Source organism: Bombus vosnesenskii, unplaced genomic scaffold (assembly GCF_011952255.1).
Source record: "Bombus vosnesenskii isolate JDL3184/JDL3185 unplaced genomic scaffold, Bvos_JDL3184-5_v1.1 scf7180000013298, whole genome shotgun sequence".
Lineage (NCBI taxonomy): Eukaryota > Metazoa > Arthropoda > Insecta > Hymenoptera > Apidae > Bombus > Bombus vosnesenskii.
Genome location: NW_022882948.1, coordinates 1,660,346 through 1,681,387, shown reverse-complemented (window position 1 = coordinate 1,681,387; position 21,042 = coordinate 1,660,346). Strand labels below are relative to the sequence as shown.

Here is a 21,042-nt window from a genome sequence, read left to right as displayed (position 1 = left end):
ACATTTAGTTTATTTACACTATCTATGTTATTATAAAGCTAACTTACAAAACTTTCTAACAATCCACCAAATTCTAGTACATCCAATCATAAGTTCTTATTTGTCTTTATCTATTTCAGTAATGGTTAAAACGTTATTAACTGTTTATTGAATTTTTATCCGTTTTAATTTTACTAAGCGTTAAATTGATCAAATTGGTAACTATTGCTCTACAGATTACCATTCTCTGGATACAAGAAGGATTCGACTAGAGCCACGCAGTCACCGATTACCAACGCGTCATCCACTGTCGACCGCCAACGACCAAAACAACTTTCTACCAACAAAAGCGAGCGTCAATGGCGACACGTTTCTCCCAGAACAACAGCCGCTTCACACAGCCACACTGGACAGAGTGACCTATCGAGGAAATTCCCGTAAACAAACGCATCAAACGGGTGGCAAGTACAGTCAAACGAATGGTCTAGAGTCTCGCAGGTATCACACAATTGGTAAAACTGGGTCCGGGTTAAATCAGCGAAATCGAGAGGCTCAGGATTCAATGAATGGCGGAGGGTTGCCCAGCAGTCATTCGATGATGGCTGATCCTTTGTATAAAAGATCCAATTACACGTCGACAACTACGGACTCCTTCTTTTATCGGACAAATGGCACCAGTGGGAGAACACGTGGAGAACCAGAGAGACCAAGGAGACCAAAAAGCACAGAAAGATTAGTAGATGACGTTGATCGTAACGAGTATTGTGATTTTCGAAGAGAAAGACCAAGAAGAAGAGAGGAGAGGTCTGCTGTCAAGAGCCCTCGTAATGGTGTCGCACCTTGTTACGGAGAAGCAGAGAAACATAGGAGGCCACATAGCGAAGATAAGATGCAAGAATTAACTAACGAGATGTTTTACAAGGTGATGACGTCTGAACCGAAGAAGGAACAACGTGTGGAGAAGAGGAAGGACAGGCATGGAAGAAGACCACATTCCGCGCCTGTTCTGGATATTGATCATCCGGCTGAGGAGAATAGGAAGTGTAGTCATAGGAATAGGAAACCAGCACCTCCACCTCCAGCTTATCAGGATCCTGCGGTGGCTCCGCTGCCAAAGTACAGGCCTCCGCCTCCGGTAACCACGACGAGCGTCCTGGGGGTGGAGAATAATAATAAAATTATTCTGAAGGTAGTATCTCTTACGTTCTTCTTTGATAATTTTCTATATAAAATCTTCATACGTGAAAATTCCTTCTCCATAATTACAGGTAGATCCCATAAAGTCTCCCATGGAGGCGCCAGCAACGAATGGAACAACACCATCCGACACCTCCAGCGCGGTCCCAGCGCCAAGCGTGAAAAGACTGAGATGTGCGAGTGTGCCAGTGGCGCAGAACAAAGTTGTGGTACCACGAAGCGCAGTGTCGTTACCTTGCATGCCCATACGCGACAGCAAGGACAGCCTTAGCAACAATCTTCCCGTCATTCCGAATCCTCTCAGCCCGCCGTCCAGCAGACCGAGTAGCCCAACGATGAGCTCCAGTTCCAGTAACCTTACGTCCGAGTGTTCCGGATGGGTCAGCAGCGGAGACACGTCTAGCTCCGAGCAGCGTCGAAACGCGAAGCTATCGAGCGAACAGCTTCGTCAAAAATTGTCAAAAATCGTACCAAGAAAAGAAAGACCCGCTCCGACGAAAGAAAGCGTAGAAGAGCATTCGTACGAAGAAGTACGACTTCCGCCTCCAAAAATGTTCCAGGACGAACCACCGCCTCCAGAGGAATTTCGTGATCCGCCTGCTATCATCGATAATCCTTTGTATCACGTTTACGAGACGGTGAAACCGGTTAGAAGTCCTAAACAGACAAAGACTGCGCCGTGTAGTCCTCAGAAGAATAGAGATAGGGAGAGGGAGAGAGATAGAGATCTTGCATATGGAGCTAGGGATATTTGTTTAGATTGTTATCAAGAGGGCAAGGAACTGTTACAGTCGATTCAGGATGAGTCGATTAATTTTAAAAAATGCAAGGAAGCGTTCAAGAGGCAGATGAGCTTCTCAGGGAAGATTTACAGGTGCGTTGATGATTATACAGGGTTTCTTGTGAGATTTGATTTCGCTGGTTTGGTGGGGTCGAAGCTTTTCGTTTGATAATAAAATTGTTGGCTGATTAAGTACAATGGATGAACGATGGTTTGATATCATTCATGCATTGTGTTGTTAAATTAACAACAGCTCTAAAGATGATTAATTATTCCTGTCATTTATGACGGTTTGTTTAACTGTATCGTACTGATCAGATGAAACACGAGGCACTAAATGCAATATGCGTGTGATTAATTAATTTTCAAAGTTTGGAGTAAAGTGTTTGTTTGAACAGCCTTCTAACGCTTTACCAGATTATAATTCATTTAGCTAAGGATTTAGTGGCGTACATTAAATATTTTTACTTCAATACCGATTAGTTATATAATTTAGCTACCAAGTCCCTTTGGCCTTCACATAGTCCCTTCGTTATAACACGTATAATTTCACAACGAAAATTATGATTTTCTGTATTTGGTTGTTCGAAAAGTTCGTAATATTTAGGGAAAATTTAAAGCTAATATATTTCTACAAAACGAATATTTTCTTTAACTTTTAAGTTTCCTAATGATCAGAATAAGCGACCATTGAATATATCAGTTAAAACAATACTTTTGCTTTGCGTTTGAGAAAAATGATATTTTACTCAGTAGACAAGATTTTAAAGACGTGTTTTTTAACTTCTTAAAACAATAGACGTCTTACCATTTAATTTAGAAATTTTAGATGATATCTGGTACCAGATGTTTGAAAGATATTACAAGTTTTGATTTAAACACGTCCTATTAAATAATTTTTTTTTTTTTTTACAATTCACCAGTGTTTTCTCTTTACGCGTTGCAGTTGATATCTAATTTTCATCAAACTCAATATCTTATCGATTACCAGAAATTCATAATAAACCATCTTCTCTCAATCTCATAACAAACAGCGTCCACCTAATCTCATCTTAACAATCTCGCAAGAAAATATTTCTAACTATTAAAAACGCTACGAACTTTCCAAACAGCTGAATAACTCCAAGCCAAACTTTAATATCGTGCGATTATTTTCGCCTATTTTTCTTTCTCGCCTTTGTTCGCAAGCATCCGTGCCATTTTCTATCTGCCTTTTTGAGTTCGGCGATGGCTTTCTTCTGTCACTTTGTGTTTTTTCGTAGTTAAGTTTCTCTTTGTCTACCTTATCCTCTCTAGAGAACACAAGGAAGCGCAGTTGCGTTTCCATAAACGTGCCCATTCCTTTGGATACGGTGACTTCCTGACCCCGTCGTCGGTAAAACCTCTAAGATCGAATGTGCCTCTTAGTGATTATCCGACCCTGGCCTCGACCATGCCGTACTTCCACATCAGCAACGAGTATCGGCTGTTCTCGCCGGAAGGAGCTCATCTGATTATCTGCGTGCACGGTCTCGATGGCAACCCCGCTGATCTTCGCTTGGTCAAGACGTACTTGGAACTGAGTCTTCCCGGAGCGCATCTAGATTTTTTAATGTCTGAGAGAAATCAAGTGAGATTTGTTTCATTATATTTTATTAGGAGGACAGAATTTTTCTCAGTTCGATTTATATAAGTAATAGAAGTATTTATTTATTATGAATGTTTCTTTTTTAATTTATTAGATTGCAAGATATATTTCCTAGTGATTCTGATTGGAAATTAGCTTTGCATGTTATTTTTTTGCGAATACGAGGAGATCGGCCTTTTGTATTTCTTCTTCATCAAACAACCATCAATTAATTTTGTTTTTCATGGCTCAACTAATTTTTGTATAACGTCGATGACAATCGAAATAACTTAACTGTAACTTTGGAAATTGTATTTCCGAATGAAATCGGTCGGTGTAAGTGGCATCGAGGAAAACAGAAAAATTCTATAGATGTTGATTGAAGATGCTATCTGTAAATTTAAGAATGAAAAATATTATAAAATATTTGAGATACATACACATTCGTGTGAGATTCAGTTTGAAGTAGAATCGTCATAGATTTGATATCTCAAAGCAAGTCTAAATTAGAACCAAAAACGACTAGAAACGAGAGTGAAAAAGATTGTCTATTCGAAAGAAGTAACGAACGTTTGTTAATAAATTGCATATTTCTATGTTGCATGAAAAGGGTGACACATTTTCGGATTTCGATACAATGACGGATCGACTGGTAGCCGAGATTCTGCATCACATCGAGACGTCGGGCCTGAACCCGACGAAAGTCAGCTTTATTGGACATTCTTTAGGGACCATCATCATAAGAAGCGCTCTGACGCGGCCTCAATTACGGCCGCTTCTTCCACGTTTACACACGTTTCTCAGCCTAAGCGGTCCACACTTAGGTACACTGTATAACACCAGTGGATTAGTTAACGCAGGTAATGTCAGAAAATAATTCGTCTTCTCTGGTCGTTGAAAACGAAATTTTAGCGATCTTGTAAAAATGTCTAATAATCTGAAGATACAAATTCCAACACATAAAAAGTTTGTAACAATTCTAAACTAGATGATTCTAAGAACGAAAGAACTTCTTTATTTTAAAATCGTAAATTCCTAAGACTTGAAACTGTTATTTCCAAAATAAAACTATGTCCTCAGGTATGTGGTTCATGCAGAAGCTGAAGAAGTCCGTCTCGTTGCTGCAACTGGCTATGAAAGATGCGCCGAATGTTAGACGGTCGTTCATGTTCCGCCTCAGTCAGAAGAGCAATCTCGAGAAATTCAAACACGTGCTGCTGTGCGGGAGCGCGCAGGATCGATACGTGCCGCTTCATTCCGCTCGTATAGAACTCTGCAAAGCCGCCGTACGGGATTCGACCGATCAAGGTAATCGAACTCCATTTATTTTTTCATTTATCTCTGGTAATACGACTTTATCGAACGAGCAATCTTGGGAATAAGAGACTTCCATCAGGAGATCCTAAAAGGCTACCTTTTTTTTCTTTTTTTTTTTTTTACCAAAGAGTTCCACTTTCTTACGAAAGAAAAGAGTTTATTGGCTTTATGCCGAGAAGCTATATATTATAATTGTAGTGTTCCAAATTTGGCATCCTCTACGCTACAATGGAACGTGATTTGTTACTTTTAAGAACAGTAAGAGTAGGACTTCACGACAGTTTTATAATAAAATACTTGGAAAATAAAGATAGCGATTGTCGAGGTTGACTGATAGAAGAACGAGTGGATGAATTTGTAATAGAAAAATATATTGAAATAAGTATACGTATAAGTATTAGTGTATGTTGATCCAGATCCTCACTTTTACAGTGTTACAATACAACAGAAGAAGCTATGATAGGGAACACGTTTATATATTTATAGCAAAGGACATTACCAAAAGGTTGATCTTGTAGCTGTAGCTGAAGGCTGCAAGAAGCAGCAATAGAAATCTACTTATAGCTCTTTTGTTTCTAGATCTTGTAACCAAAAACAAAATTTATATTCAAAGGTACACTAATATTGGCCTCTCCTTATTTCAATTTGTACAATTTGTACTGAATGTTAACTGGGTTTCTAATATTTATATACTAGGTGTATATAATTTGATAGAATAATAACAGAATATTATGTTGAGTAGAAGACCCTAATTGTGAAACATCAGATGCGTCGTAATTGAATAAAATAAATTAAAACAATGTGATCTTGCAGGTGCAGCATATCGTGAGATGGTGCACAACATCCTGTACCCGGTGATGTCCTCGTCAGGAGTAAGTTTAGTGAGGTACGACGTGCACCACGCGTTACCTGCGACGGCAAACGCTCTGATTGGCCGAGCCGCGCACATCGCCGTCCTCGATTCCGAGCTTTTCATCGAGAAGTTCCTGCTGGTGGCTGGTCTGAAATACTTCAGATAAGGAACGGACTGCCTAGCGACTTAAATAACGAACCGTTAAAGGAACGAGATAAAAAAAATGAAGAGAAACTAGTCTAATACTAGCGAATTAACTAGCAACAGGGAGAGATGAACATAAAAAAAAAAAAAGAAAAAAGAAGAATAAAGTCGAGAGCGGATTCTCGTAACTCTCCGTGTCGTCTTCGATCGCATTAGGAATAATTAGCGCGTCCTGCTCGATAATTGCCCCGCTTCTAAACTAAAATACCTTCGCCTCTTTTTTCAACGCTTGCTCCGTTTCTCTTCTTCCAAACGATGGAAAATCGGTCGTTCGATCGATCAGAAGCGGGGCAATTCCAACGTTTTTACACACAAGTGGCCACATCGTTCGGACATGTTTTAATATAAGAACGTCGTCGATCAGTTTCTCTCGTTAGGTTCCTAAGTGTCATTCCATCGTGGCGCCATTCGAAGCGCGTCCCTCGCCCTCCATTTCGACGATTCATCGAGCCATCGAACGATTGTAACGTATTGTAACGAATGGACCTATGTCTGCGCGAAGAATGGGCCTACGTGAATGCTTGTTTCCGCAGCTGGCTCTTCTCTCAATGGAAGAAAATCACGAAACGAGTAGCTTGAGATTGGTTTAGGGTGGTTTCATGGTCAATCGTGTTGGATGTGTTCACTGTTATCTGAGACGAGTACGCGCGAGCATTTAGGAAAAATAGAGGACGAAACGTAGGATGATAGAGTGGGAATTTCATGAGAAATTATGTAGAAATGGCGGAGTTTTTATTATTGACGTGCTACGTTACGTGTACTTTTACTCCTCTGTAAGCAAACCGAGTTATCAACGATTCCGAATGTCTTGAATTATTTAATTTCTATCGGGAGATCTTTTAACTTAACGTATGATTGTACAGTGCAATGTGCAGAGATGCAAAAACGTTTAGTGACGCCTACTAAAAAGAATACTGCGAATATAGTAATTTTCAACAAAGGATTCGATAAGAATTTCGATTAATAATAACATAAATTTATGTGCCAATAATCTTCTCACTTACTTGTCATCTGACAAGAACCGTAGAATTGTCTCAGATTTATCGAAGATCTGTAATCATAAAGAAATTAGACTTGAAAATAATCTTACTTATATCGTCTGTAAGTTCTATGGATGAACGTGTTTGCCTACGGAGGATTAATAATGACAAGATCAAATCTTCTGATAATGAAATGGAATACTGATGGAAAATGATTTATGCAGGATATAGTAAATGAAATATTTGGTCAGTGATTTAACTTGAATTAAATGGGAATTGATGTACATTATCTAAATAGAAACTGGAATTGAAACTTCCTTTTTATGATGATAATTGTGATATATAGATGAATACTACTATAATAACGGTGCTCTGCTTCTTATCTATATCGTTGTTAGTCTGTACTCCATTAATTTATCCATCGAGATAGAATCTCTTTATTAACACTTCTGTAACAAGCATTCCATTTTCTTAATTCAAAGCTAAGATAATTTTTCAAGTTTCATTTGCTACTACGCATACACATGCATATGTATACGTTGTCTATTCAGAACATCTTTCTTGAAAACAGCGCAACAATATTTCTCTATACAGATGTCAATAATTCAACGTATATTACGGTAAGTTAAATCACTGGTTACGAGTCGCCGATTAATGCTAATGAACGTTTACGTAAGATTACAGAAACTACGGCAAACCATCCTAAAGCAATTTAAATATCCAATTTAAATACCAATTTAAATATCGAGTTTTCGGCCTATCGCAAAACCCGATGCTGTCGAGTAATTCCCAGGGTAGAAAAAAGGAATAGAAAAACGGGAAACGTATAATCAATTCATTAAAAGATAATCGGGACACGAATAAAGGATCGTTCGAACGATCCTCATCGACATCTATCATCGTCATCGACATCGATATCGCGTCATCGATTCCAACCGGAAAATCCGTTTTAACATCACTGCGAAAAAAAAAACAAGAAAAGAATCTCTCGTTAACAAAATAATTAAACGAGAAAGGACAAAATCGTGAACTCGCCTTTTTTTCCCGCTTCTTTTTAAGACTCGAGAGAACACAGCGACGCATCGCATGACGGGTTTCACCGTGGCTCCTTTTAACGTAGCCCGGTGTCGAAAAAACAAAAAGAAAAAAAATGGAAAAATCTAAAAGAAACGCAAAAAAATATACGATGTATATTATAGAAAACGAAAAAACAAATTAAGACAATGCAGGGACACATTGTCTAGACGCTAGGAAAGTTACGAAACGCATGTCAATTGTTACTCTCAGATAAGTGTGAGTGCGTGTGGTGTGCGGAGGATGGATGAGACGCGTAAAGTATGAAAGCAAGAGAGAGAGAGAGAGAGAGAGAGAGTGAGAGTATCTTAATTTAAAAAGAAAACAAAAACGAAACACAGAAAATAAAATACTAAGAAAATGGCAAACATTGCGGGAAGAGGCAAGAAAAGAAGATGTAGGGATACAAGGTACGACGAGGAATCTCGAAATGATCGTTACGTCGAAGCGACTTACAGATACAAGATTTCAATTGTTTTTTACGTTCGAATGGTGATAGTGAAACGATGATAGTGAAACGACGATAGTGAAAATTAACGGACAGATGCAAGACGAGCAAGAGGAATAGTAGAGGAATAAAAACACGAGGAGAACGAGACAAGTGACTAAACATTTTCAGGTATATGAAATCCCTCCAATACTAGATCTCAATTGCTCAGAACAATCTAAGTAAAGATGTTATACATTTAATCGTAAAATCGAAGCAACGAAGACGCGCGGCTGTGTCGCGTCTCCTAATTGCTAATCGTGAATGTGATCGAAAGAATGGTACGTGCGCAATTTTGACGTTTTCCAAGATAGAAGAAGAGGGAGGAGGTCATGAGTCGATGAGATACGCCGCGCTACGCCGATACGATTATGGCAATTTGATTTTTCCACGCGACTGGATGAAAGTTATTTCGTGAATTATATTGGAAGCATTTAATCTGTTGCTCTCTTTTACGAAGTACGGTTGAATACTTTGATTAACGTGTTTGTCGATAATTGAGTTTATTTATTTATTTTTTCTGCGAATTGTCGTTCAAGGTAATGTTTTTCATTGATTATATTTTTTTCAATTTTAAGCCTCTACTTATACCAAGTAACGCGATTATCGACGTATTTGTTAAATATAAATCTAATAATTCGTCTATAATTTACATCGATTATACTATATATATATATATATCCATTACACACTTTACAAGTATTTAATTTAGTTAATAATTTTAATCAAAATTCAAATAAATTCTAACGTACAATTAAAATCTGGACACGTTGAAAACAATTTACAGAGCATTATTTGTAAACAATTTTTACATGATTTTCTATGCATGTAGTAAAGGAAAATTGCAATGTCGTACGGCGGTTCTTCTTGTAATATCGTTAAGTGTAAACCCACTGCGCCCAATATAAACGTTTACCCATGAGATTGTCGTGTAAGCCGTTTACATCGTAAAGAAAATAAAAAAAAAAAAAAAGAAAGAAAAATGTTGCGCGTACTCGCGAAAAATCGTGTAACGTTGTACACGTTCCGCGTCGCGCGATGTGTTGCTATACGGTTCATCGGAATTCTAGAACGAGTACTGCTTCTTCAGGACCACAGTATCTTCGTACTCGTCTTCGTTCGTCCGAGTCTCACACTCGTAACAGCTGTCAAGCACAAAAAAGTTTTTAGAATTTTTCCTGTCCATCCATAAGGTCACATCGTTTTCCCTCATTTTTCTTTTTACGCATTACGCTCAGTCGTTACTTACGATCGTCGGATTATCGAGCGTGCGTTAGGAGTGAAGAGAAAGCATTTGCATTTGAGAAGTCAGAGAATGGTTGTTTTTCTATTCTTTTAATTCAAATCGGTGTCCCATTTGATATCAAAATATAGATTCAATTTTACTACTCTAGATGATACGTATTTGTCTTAATACTTCGTAAGGTGTTCATGCGGTTATTAAATTATTAACCAACATGGTTTTTCTAAATGACAAGTGTACAGTTGAACTTAGAAAGGAACCAAATTGATTTGTTACAAGGCAACTTTTCTCTCTTCGCTTCTTCTCCACTCGCGCGACCCCGTTGAACTCTCAGCCGTTGTTCGTCGCACACTCGCACGTATATCCTTTTTCTAATCTCTTTGTAATATCTCGAACGTGTCATCGCACGAACGATCGTTCTTCGACGCGATCTCGTTTCTTGCGTCCTTGCAACGCATCTTTTCGGCGTCGTGTTTTCGATATATCGTGCCACTTCGAATTTCTTCTTCGATCGAAGAAATTCTTCGAGTTTACGCGAGAAGAGAATAAAGAGGTGTGCCACCAGAAGAACGACGAAACACGCGTTCTACCCCGTTTGTCGATCGATAGGAAGAGCGAATGGTTACGAACTCGGCACAAAGCGATAGAAAGATTCGACGAAGCTGAATAGTGCGAAGAGTTCGAATGCGATTCTGGTCGAAGGAATTTTCAGTGCTGTCCTATTGTTTGCTCAATTGTACGTCGTTGTGTCTAATTGTACGTTTAATGCGCGTTCTAGTTAATCTCCAATCGATTTTGTACTCTTAACCCAGGCCCCCGTAATGTTAAGTTTTTACCGATTTTACCGTTTCTACCACGCAATTTCTTGGCTCGGCCATCGTAAAGATTAACGAAATGGGAAGATATTCAAAGATCATTGGAACTCAGATATGCCTGTTACTAATACGATTTTTAGCTGCCATTATATTCGAGCCATTTTGATACTGGAAGTATCGGAGTCTTTCTTTTTATACGATAAACGTGAAAGCAGATTGAATTTATGTTACGATTCAATACGCTTTCGAAGATTTAAATCTCAGAAAGATAATTAAGTTTTAAAAATAAGTAATAAATTACTTTGGTAAACGTCGTAAAAGAATATTCAGGCATATCTATGTTAATTGATGAGCATAATGGAAGAACAAAGTAAAAATTCATCTTTCTTGATTAGATAGAAGAAAAAAGAAAAGGAAGAGTAATGCTAAACAAATTCTTGAAATTCCTTTTCATAGTTACGATGTGAATTCGATAGAATTCGATGATGTAAATCAATGAAAAAATAATTATAAATGCCATGTCGCGTTAATGAAACTTTGCTCCTTAATGGATTAAAAAATTCTCTTTGTCCCCTGTAGGGGCGTTGGTCCTTCACCTTTCGCTGTGGTCGCCGAGTCATCGGTTTTTCATCTTTTTGTATTCGTTTTTTAGCGACGTGATTTCGGCCAAACGCGAACGAAGAATGGGTTCTTTCGAAGCGAAAACGAATCGCGAACGTTCGTTAGAGCAGATTGAGAAAAGAGAGAAGAAATAAAGGAGAATGAAAGAAGTACGCGACTTGGATGGAAAACGGTATTTTCCAGGCGACCGATCGCGATTCTTCTTCTCTGGATATTGCACGATCGTTGGAATCGTTTCGATAGATCTCGTCGCTGTATTCGTTGGACGAGAACAATCGTAAACAGCAGCGTCGTAATCGAAACGATATATTCGAGTGTCGCTGGAATGCGAAACGATCGTCGATCGAATGGTTCACTGCGGAAGGAGGGGAGGTGAATAAAAAACAATAGAGAAAAGAGAGGAGGGTAGAAGGAGATAAAGGGAGGGGAACTAAATCGATGAAGAACGTTTGTAGTTGCGGTAACGCAATGTCAATGAACAAGTAACAACAATGTATACACTATACATAATATATGAATGCATATGAAAAGTGAATAAATCTACGTATACAAAAATGAGATAGATTAATAAAAAAAAAAAAAGATTCAGTGTCTTATTGTCATTTTTGCCGATTCTATAGTTTGATCCTTTTATTCTATATCGTTCCACGTTGTTTTACAATGAATTTTGTCTTTACGTTCTCACCAGAATTACCTGAATTTAAATCATCCTATGGATCTATAGATCGAACATTGAATATTATTTTATAAATTTTTAATTCGTTTAGCAATGTTGTTAGTTGAGTCGCGATGTGATCATCCCATGTCCAATAATGTCGATTCATATCCCTGATAGATTACGGTCGACCTAGCGAATGCAACAACTTGGATATTTCGGTACATTACAACTTTAATTACATTTCATAAAACTGAAACGCTTTGGAATTACGTTACGTGCGTGTAACATGTCGATGATTCTCATATTATTCGTGTTAATCTATAAAAGACAGAAAAATAAAACAGTTCCGTAATTGGTATATTTTTATTCGATTAAAATAACAGATGAAGGCGTATCAGGATCTCGACCAAAAAGAATGTGCTACGTTAAGATACACATGCAGGGACAGGGAAAACGTGCGCATAGAAAAATAACAATTTTGACTAATTATTCAAAAAAAAAAAAAAAAAAAAAAGAAAAGGAAAAAAGGGAAGAAAAAGATTCTGGTAAACGTGTGAAACAACCAGCCATGCAGGTGTATCTTCGTGAGAATCGTATTCTGAACGAGAGAAAAGATATTTAAAGCCGTAATAAAATACATAAATTAGTCGCTATTACGCAAATCGATAAAATCCGTAGGTCCTTGCGGACTGGAAACTCGATAAAAATTTCGCGAGGCGATCTTCTACAAAAAAAAAAAAAAAGAAAAAAGATAGCGTAGCAGAAAAAATAATACCCTTTACAAAATAGCGATTTTCGATAAAAATTGGAAGACCTAATCGCAATTAAAACCTGCGTAAACGTTTTACGCGAAAATTTACTTTGTAAAACGATGTATAAAAAAAAGAGAGGATCAACTTGAAACATTCTAAATACCTACCATGTTCTTTGTTCTAAACGCCTGGTTCTGGCTACTAATTTTCTTTTTAATTACTTTACTTCTCTAAATTCATCTTCCGCAAAACGTTCACAAATAATTGAGAATCTTGTACCACCATGCATTTACATTCTTATTTCTTTATATTTTGATAGAATGTAAAAAAATGTCATTTATTAATCTATTTTGTGATATACCGTGCATAATTTGTCATTTTTGCACGATTTTCTCCATATCGTTTGCAACAAGATGGTGCGACAAAAATCTCACGTATTCGTGTAACAAACATTCCCCAAACCAAGTATCTCTTTTTTCACGTTTTTAAACTTTAGAAAATCTAATTTGGTGTATAGTGTTCTTTGAATTATCCTAGATAATTGCCGACACTTTCAGCCATCTCGTTCATAGGGCTGACATCCCTTTGAACGTGTTCATCGAAGTTTGCTGTTTCCTCCTCTTCGGTGGGGATGTCCGCGTTCGTTTCTACAGCACCCTCTCCACCCTGGATAGTTTTTTGTTGGTTTTCCGACGAGGCTTGACCTAGAAAAGGTAAATTTCTTCCTATACTACTATTAATTTAATTAATCTTGCAATGTATAACGTATATCAATTTTTCATTTCTTCGTCATCCTATATCGATAATCTTCGTCGTTTCATACCTTAACGCAAAATTTAATAATTTCATAATATTAATATTATCGATGATAAAACGACGACAGACAGATTCACGATCATCCTTCGAAAAAAGTGTATCTGTCTTAAAATATTTTTCAAGTTAATCTAACGAAGTCGACCAACAGAAGCAAGAAGTTAAAGAGATAAAACGAATTGATAAAAGTTTGATTTATTCGAAGGTCAATTAGTGATAAAGATTGATAACCTTGACCAAGATCTCGCGCTTTGCCATGATACGAGTACTCGCGCGCATTGTCAAGGCCAGCGATAACGCACGCACTCAAGGCACTTCGATTCAAATTCATCGGCGACGCGTCGTACCATTCGTTGCTGTCTCCGTCGTAACATTCCGCGTATGCGATCGTCGTGGAACCTTTCAAACAAAAGACATATTCGCATAAAATAGGTAGATCATGTCGAAATTAGATTTTGACGAAAGTAATTCACGAATGCTTAAGACTGCCTAATAATAACGTTACAGGTTCCCTTAACGAGATTTAACAAGAAAGAGAAGTAAATAAATAAAAGACTTTTATTATCAGTATACGATTTTTATAATTTATAGATTAACAATTTTATATATTTTTGAGTGTTCATAAACCTACGCTTTTATATATAATACAACGATAATATTATACAAATTCGAAGAATTATGTATTTGATATAAATTACCGTTGAAACCACCGACGACGAATATCATGTCGTCCAGGATGACCGTGGCGAAATTACTGCGGGGGCTGAACATCTCTGGAACCGCGTGCCAATCCTCCGAATGATTCGGATTGTAACGCTCCCCTGCAAGATCGAGAGGGTCGATATTGTAACAGGAACATTAATTCCTATGCGGCGTCAGATTTCTGCGCAGTGGGTTGCCACTAGACAGCAAATTTCTATCGACTATTCTAAGAATTTAGCAGTTTATCATAAACAGAAATTCTTTAACGAACAAACAGTTGCGAGAATAATATTTCTCGTCTGACGAAGCTACGTAATTCCAACTTTACGTAATAGGGAATCGAACGAGATTTAAACATTTCGTGCATTGAACTTTACGTGGCAGAAAATTTAATGCAATTAAGGAGAATTCGTTCATTGAACGATCTTCCGTAACATCGAGTCGCATGCTTGCTTTGAAGCTTTTACGCGTTTAAAAGAATTTTCATCGGAGGACAAAATCGTTTAAAATGCTTCATGTCGCGTTCGATACTTTACATTGTTACGATCTTGTTAAAAGTATTGCAAATTGTACGATTACAACCCTGTAAAAATATCTTTTTCGTTTGAAAGAAACAGATAAAATCAAAAAGATCAAGTGACTGAAATCGGTGAATAAACTAGTGAAGGATAAACGAGTCGTATGAATTTGAGATAAGTTTAAGATTTCATCGATTAACAATTGATAAGATTACCAGAGCTAAGTCTAATGAAACCGTTGAAGCCACCCAAGGCATAAAGGCTGTCACGAAACGCGACCAAAGACACGCCGGATCGCGGATTGATCATCGGATGGATGTAACTCCATTGATTAGTCTCGACGTCGAACACTTCCGCGGAATTCAGAACTTCGCGACCACTGAAACCGCCTACGATGTAGATCTTGTTCTGTAAGGCTGCTGCGCTCGCGTCCGATCTCTGTCGATGCATCGGTGGTATCATTTCCCATTGGTTCCTTTGCGGTTCGTATCTTTCCCCTGAGCTCATTCTGGTGCGGCCATTGTAACCACCGAGAGCATATATCTTTCCACCTAATGGAGAATGAGTCATATCGTATAGGGTGATTTTAACATTGAAACATTCATCTTATGGTAAATATTGGGGATCGTCAAAATTGATATTACAAAAGGATGGTTTGCAATTGATCAAAGGATCGTTAAGGAAGATCGAAATTTCATTCGAATTGATTTCTGTTACAAAAATAATAATTGGAAATTAGAGTACGCGTATACGATATAATAGTCAAAATTGATATTACAAAAGGGCGGTTTGCAATTGACTGAACGATCGTTAAAGAAAGCTTTTCATTTGACTTGATTTCTGTTACAAAAATATTAATTGGAAATTATAGTACGCGTATACGATATAATCGTCAAAATTGATATTACAAAAGAGTGGTTTGTAATTGACCAAAGGATCCTTAAGGAAACCCGAAAGCTTTTCATTCGACTTGATTTCTGTTACAAAAATATTAATTGGAAATTATAGTACTCGTATACGATATAATCGTCAAAATTGATATTACAAAAGGGTGGTTTGTAATTGACCAAAGGATCCTTAAGGAAGACCGAAAGCTTTTCATTCGAATTGATTTCTATTACAAAAATAATAATTGGAAATTAGAGTACTCGTATACGATATAATTGTCAAAATTGATATTACAAAAAGGTGGTTTGCAATTGACCAAAGGATCCTTAAGGAAACCCGAAAGCTTTTCATTCGAATTGATTTCTGCTACAAAAATAATAATTGGAAATTAGAATACGCGTATACGATATAATCGTCGAAATTGATATTACAAAAGGATGGTTTGCAATTGACCAAAGGATCCTTAAGGAAGACCGAAAGCTTTTTATTCGACTCGATTTCTGTTACAAAAATATTAATTGGAAATTATAGTACGCGTATATGATATAATTAGTAATTAGACTACAGATTTTTATGCAGGTACATTTTTTTTTATGAGAAAACTGATATTAAAATAGATTCCGTGGAAACGCAACGAAACACGTAAGGAGAAACTTTATGTTCGTGTATCGTACATCGTTGTACAAGGTTCATTGTCCTGAAAAAGTTACGGAAGGGAACGATACCGACCATGAGTGCAAACGCTGACATAACACCTCGCGTGATACATGCAGGCTCGTTCACGCCACTCCCTCGTTACTGGATCGAAGCATCTGACCGTGTTGAAGTGCTGATTACCGTCGAACCCGCCGATCATGTAGATCAAATTGTTCAATGTACACAGGCCGTGATAGGACCTCGGTGTGGCGTCCGTGCTCACTGATAGAAACCATCTGTCAGCTCTGGAGTTCACATTACACGTAGCCTGTGTGAGTCTCGGACCGATCACGATTTTTCGTGCCGCGAAATCGACAACGCGAGGATCGGTTAATTATAAACGTTATAGTTATCTATAAATATCAGAGTAATTGGAATAACCAATCCATATAATATTGAATTTGCGATATTTCGAGGTAATTATTTCCTTCGTCACTTTCCTATACGGCGAAAGGATTGATATTCCGCTTTTTATTTTACTTTATTGCAAGAAAATTCCGTTTATCTAAATTCATGGGAAAACAAATAGTTCGTCGACAGAGATGTATGTTTAAAAACTTGTGGCTCATTAGTCTGTTGTTTTTTTTTTATTTATCGAATATCCAAATAAATAGAAGCAGTCGACAGGAATCGACTAAAATTTCAATCAATGAAAATTCTCTTCGACTAAAACTTCGACTAAATGAAGCTCTACCGTAATGAAAAACCGTGTTTTATGGTCTGAGGAGAGTATCAAGCACCTCGTGTCGTAGGTTTCTACGAAATTTGTTGGGGAACCGGCGCTCCATCCGCCGATCGCGAACAAGATTTCATAGGGAATACGGGGCTTGGCCAGGGGATTCTTTAAATCGATTTCGCCACTACCTAGTTTCGCTTCCTGTTCTTTCAGGTACTGATTAGCGGGAGCTAACACTTGTTGGCAGGACTTAAAAGGACGAGAATGTATTTTAGAATTCACGTTCTCGATGGTCGTAATTAATTTGGTTCTTCTTCACTTGTATCGTTTATTTCCTTTATTTTCGTTCGTTTCGTATATTTTCGAACTCCACGTGTGAAGTTTTGCAACATGGAAATAGATTCTTTTCGTATAAAAATTATTTTTTACCACGGGATACAAGTAATGAAAACTCAATTCGCAGTGAAGGTATTGGAAAGAATAGAAACATAAATCTGTGTTACGTATTATACTTATGTATAGTATAAGATTATATTCGATGGATTTATTTGCGTGAAACTCGTTAAGCAAATGAAAGAAAAGAAGAGAAGTGATTATTGGAGCGAAAAGTAAGAAACGATAATTATAGAAATAACTAGCAGAAAAAATAATAAATTCATTGGTTCGGTAAAAAAGGAAGGAGAGGTTCCTGTTTCTTTCGAAGTTTAAACGATCGATCGATCGATCGTACAAAGAACACTCACCTCGTCCTCCTCGATGATCTTCCATGTGAGAACATTGTTCGTAAAGAAGTTGTAGCTCATCAAACCGTAGCGCATACATTTCAAGAGCCTAGGCAAATAGGGCCTCCTTTCATCGACGTTATGCTCGATCCAGGTTTTAACGGCCTCGAAAACTATTTCTTCGTTTTTAACGTTCAATTCGTCGTCGCGTAGAATCGCCTCGAGTTCTTTGCTCGTCAGCTCTTTGAATTCCGGGCTCTCCTGCAGTATCCGCTTAAAGTGATGGCGAATATATTTCCGGCCCTTCTCTTCCAGGTCGCGGCAGAAATAGTGGCGAGCGAATTTGAAGATGCCTACCGGTGAAAATTTCAGTAAATTACCGTGAAACGAGAGAAACGCGTCCCTATTAAAATATTCAATGCGGTAGTTTCCGATGGTAGGAGATGTAAGCACGAAAAATGGTATTAACGATGATTTAACTAGCAAACCGTTAAATTTTTTACGTCCATACGATATCTATTTAATAAAATAGAAGGAAAAATATTTGAGCAAATATTTAAATATTAAATTGAAAATACACGTACGATGGTTAATAGAATAAGAAAAATAAGATTCTTGTTACATATAATTACAAATATTTTCAAGAGTTATTCATTTTAAAGCCACAAATTTATATCGAATATAATATGTAAAAAGGTGAATTTACAAACCTTCGTAGGCACGTAGAAACATTTAATGTTTGGGAGCTTATAGAATATTGTTTATTAGACTTCAACTGTTTAGATGGAACACGTAATGAGTAATTTTTTAATTTATACGTCGTATATTTTTATATAGTATTGTATAGTATTTCCCAATAGAAAACCAAAAACATTTTGGTAAATTTGAGAAAGTCTTAAGAGCAAGAAACTTTAATCAAAGAATATCTGCGTATGCTTCCGCGCATTAAAAAATTCGTTAAAAAATTCTAGAGAAATCGGTATCTTATTTATCGTTTCTTATATTTATCGTCGATATTATTTTCTATATTATTCCTCGATTAAAATATTTTCGCCTACTAACCCAGACAATTTTCCGGTCGAAGTTCTTGTAAAAGAAACTGACAGCAGATTTGAACAACGCCGAGGACCTCGAACTGGTCAGCCAGTGGCAAAAGCTGCTCGACATTGTCAGCATTTACGTTGCACGTACCGGTGTAAGCATAATCAAGGATCAGACTAAATATTTTTCCAGGAACCGAATCGATCACGACTTCCGTCGTCTCTGTTTTCCCGCCTTTTAGGCTGTTGGTGAAAAGCGCCTTGAAGTAAGGACTGACTGCGGATAAAATGGCGCGATGCACTGGGAAAATGTGGCCCGTGGCACATCGTATTGCACCGTCGCATAATTGCTGGTTTGCTCTGAAATATCGATGACGTATTAATGGAAAAATGAATGGATCAAACACGAAAAGAAGTTGCAATCGAAACAATAATATCTTGGTAATTGCTAAAAATTGACGAAAATATATAAATACTTGTGACAAACGTTGACTTTTATTAAGATAGAACTGTGTGTATACTTTTCGTTGCTTTTGTTTTCTAGTTATTTTACTGCCTGTTATCTCATTCGCATCGTATAGATAAAAATAGACGTTTTATAACGTAAACGAAGTAGAACATAAAGATTTCCAATAAATGTCATCGAACCTACACGTTAGTAAATATCCTAAAGTCGTATCACCTTAATTACAACGATCAACGAACATTACATCAAAGTAGAATATGAAACAGAGCTCGATAATTCCACCATTAAATGGCAAAATCAAACAAAACACCCAACGATCCAGCTGCTAAAATCTCATCCTCGACCGAGCACGATTTACGAGTCGATTCTGCTCGCACTCTCCTCCAACTATACTCTGCATCTGTCTAATCGAAACGTCCCATGACAGAGCACGCGAAAAGAATGGAGAGCACACGCTAAGAGAGGGGAAGCTCGAAGTTGACAAACCTAAGCTCGGACCAGACTACGGGGAATTCAACGAGAGCGTAATTGGATGGCAGGCACATGCATTTCCTTATTTTAGTCGGCTGCTTTCTGACGCACTGCTTCAGCTTGGTAGCGGAAACGGCGGCCCGCGACATTCGGCTGCGTGACAGCTTCCTAAGCTTGATCCTTCCGCGGCTGTCCATCGCCTCGCGGACGAGCCACGCGATCCCCGCGTCGCTGGCCACCATGTGCCCCGACCTTTCCACCGCGTTCCGCGATACCTTCCTCTTCTTCGTCCTCCGCTCTGTATTCGTTATGGTTAGCGATGCGAGCCCCGGCACACCGGAGAGTCGCGGCCATGACAGAGGAACGCCGTCACTTTCAATTGGATGATACTGGCGATCGAGATCGTGATCAGACGTCGATTCTTGCCCAGGTTCACCGTACACCGCGGATTTGCATACAATTTCATATCTGGTGATCGCACGCAAAAGGAGGCGTTCATTGCAATTTTCTCGAATTCCGGATATTTTATAGATGGCAGAGTCTTTGAACAACGTAGACTTTGTCCGAGTCGTGGGACGATCGCGATTGAGAAATTACGACGATAAGTCATAAAGTCATAAATGTTATTTGTCAGATTACGCGTACCACAATATACGTAATTGAAAACGAAATTGCATATGCACGTGCGTAAGATTGCGACGATAACAGTGGTAAGGTATGGTTAGATCGGATTAGGTTCCATGATCGTACATCCCGAAGGATTTAACCTAACCTAACTTTTCAACCACGATCACCCCAGGCCTCGGACAGAGTGCGTGTTACTCGGGATTTTGCAGGTCAAGGTCATTGGAGTTGAGGTTCCCTCTCGTGCATAGTTTTATGGACAAAGCTGAAACGATGGAATTTATATGGAGAAATATTATTTTATATTATCGCATGTTATTATTTACTCTGCGTAAGTTCTTACGCTTACAAATTTTCCATAAGTGCATAAATATTCGCAGCGTAGTGACAAAGGTTGAAGAACATTTTCGCTCGTATATTTCAAAAGTGTTACAATTAAAAATAATTCGATTTTGCGTTGAAGGGATATGAAAACCGTGAAAGGTGGATTACGAGGGACAGTGAATTTTTCCTCGCAGACGGACCCACGCGAAAGCAGTAAATACAACCGCGAACGATTAATCAACCCCTTGCCATCGTACACGGTGGACAGGAAAACGAGAGGCGTAGCAAAGGAATACAAAATGGGATACAACGCGCGGCTTGATTCCTCTTGCTTCAAAACATTGTATACCAGTTGGCTGTTAGATTCGGCAAAAACTGTTATCGTGTTACGCTGTCCGAATTTAAAGTAGAACATGCGCCCGTTGTGCCGTCGAAAAATCCGAACGATGTGTCCAAGAACACATCGAATCCCTGCGACGACACTAAGTAAAACCGCAACGTAACAAATTGTTCCTTCCACCAAGCCTGAACGTCG

At 38.1% G+C, this 21,042-nt stretch overlaps 2 protein-coding genes across 5 annotated transcripts in view; one reads left to right on the top strand and one right to left on the bottom strand.

The window, feature by feature from the left end:
• LOC117233644 overlaps window positions 1-9,459 on the top strand; it is a 48,254-nt gene extending 38,795 nt beyond the window's left edge. For 2 of the 4 annotated variants that reach the window (XM_033494132.1, XM_033494131.1), the window contains exons 12-17: window positions 216-1,168; window positions 1,248-2,050; window positions 3,254-3,566; window positions 4,174-4,423; window positions 4,644-4,871; window positions 5,694-9,459. In XM_033494132.1, coding sequence (XP_033350023.1) covers window positions 216-1,168; window positions 1,248-2,050; window positions 3,254-3,566; window positions 4,174-4,423; window positions 4,644-4,871; window positions 5,694-5,899 — 2,753 coding nt within the window. In that variant the 3' untranslated portion in view covers window positions 5,900-9,459. The remainder of the gene's footprint in view (window positions 1-215; window positions 1,169-1,247; window positions 2,051-3,253; window positions 3,567-4,173; window positions 4,424-4,643; window positions 4,872-5,693) is intronic. The other 2 variants (XM_033494134.1, XM_033494133.1) reach the window with 1 other exon arrangement.
• Window positions 9,460-12,164: 2,705 nt separating this feature from the next.
• On the bottom strand, window positions 12,165-20,082 carry LOC117233654 (kelch-like protein 10). The gene is made up of 9 exons (XM_033494150.1): window positions 19,575-20,082; window positions 18,645-18,982; window positions 17,604-17,935; window positions 16,925-17,109; window positions 16,218-16,429; window positions 14,816-15,151; window positions 14,079-14,201; window positions 13,612-13,779; window positions 12,165-13,271 (listed from the first exon to the last, which is right to left on the bottom strand). Exons 1-9 carry the CDS (start codon window positions 19,799-19,801, stop codon window positions 13,096-13,098), a joined length of 2,097 nt encoding a protein of 698 aa, XP_033350041.1. The 5' UTR covers window positions 19,802-20,082; the 3' UTR covers window positions 12,165-13,095.
• Between the last annotated feature and the right edge of the window lie 960 nt (window positions 20,083-21,042).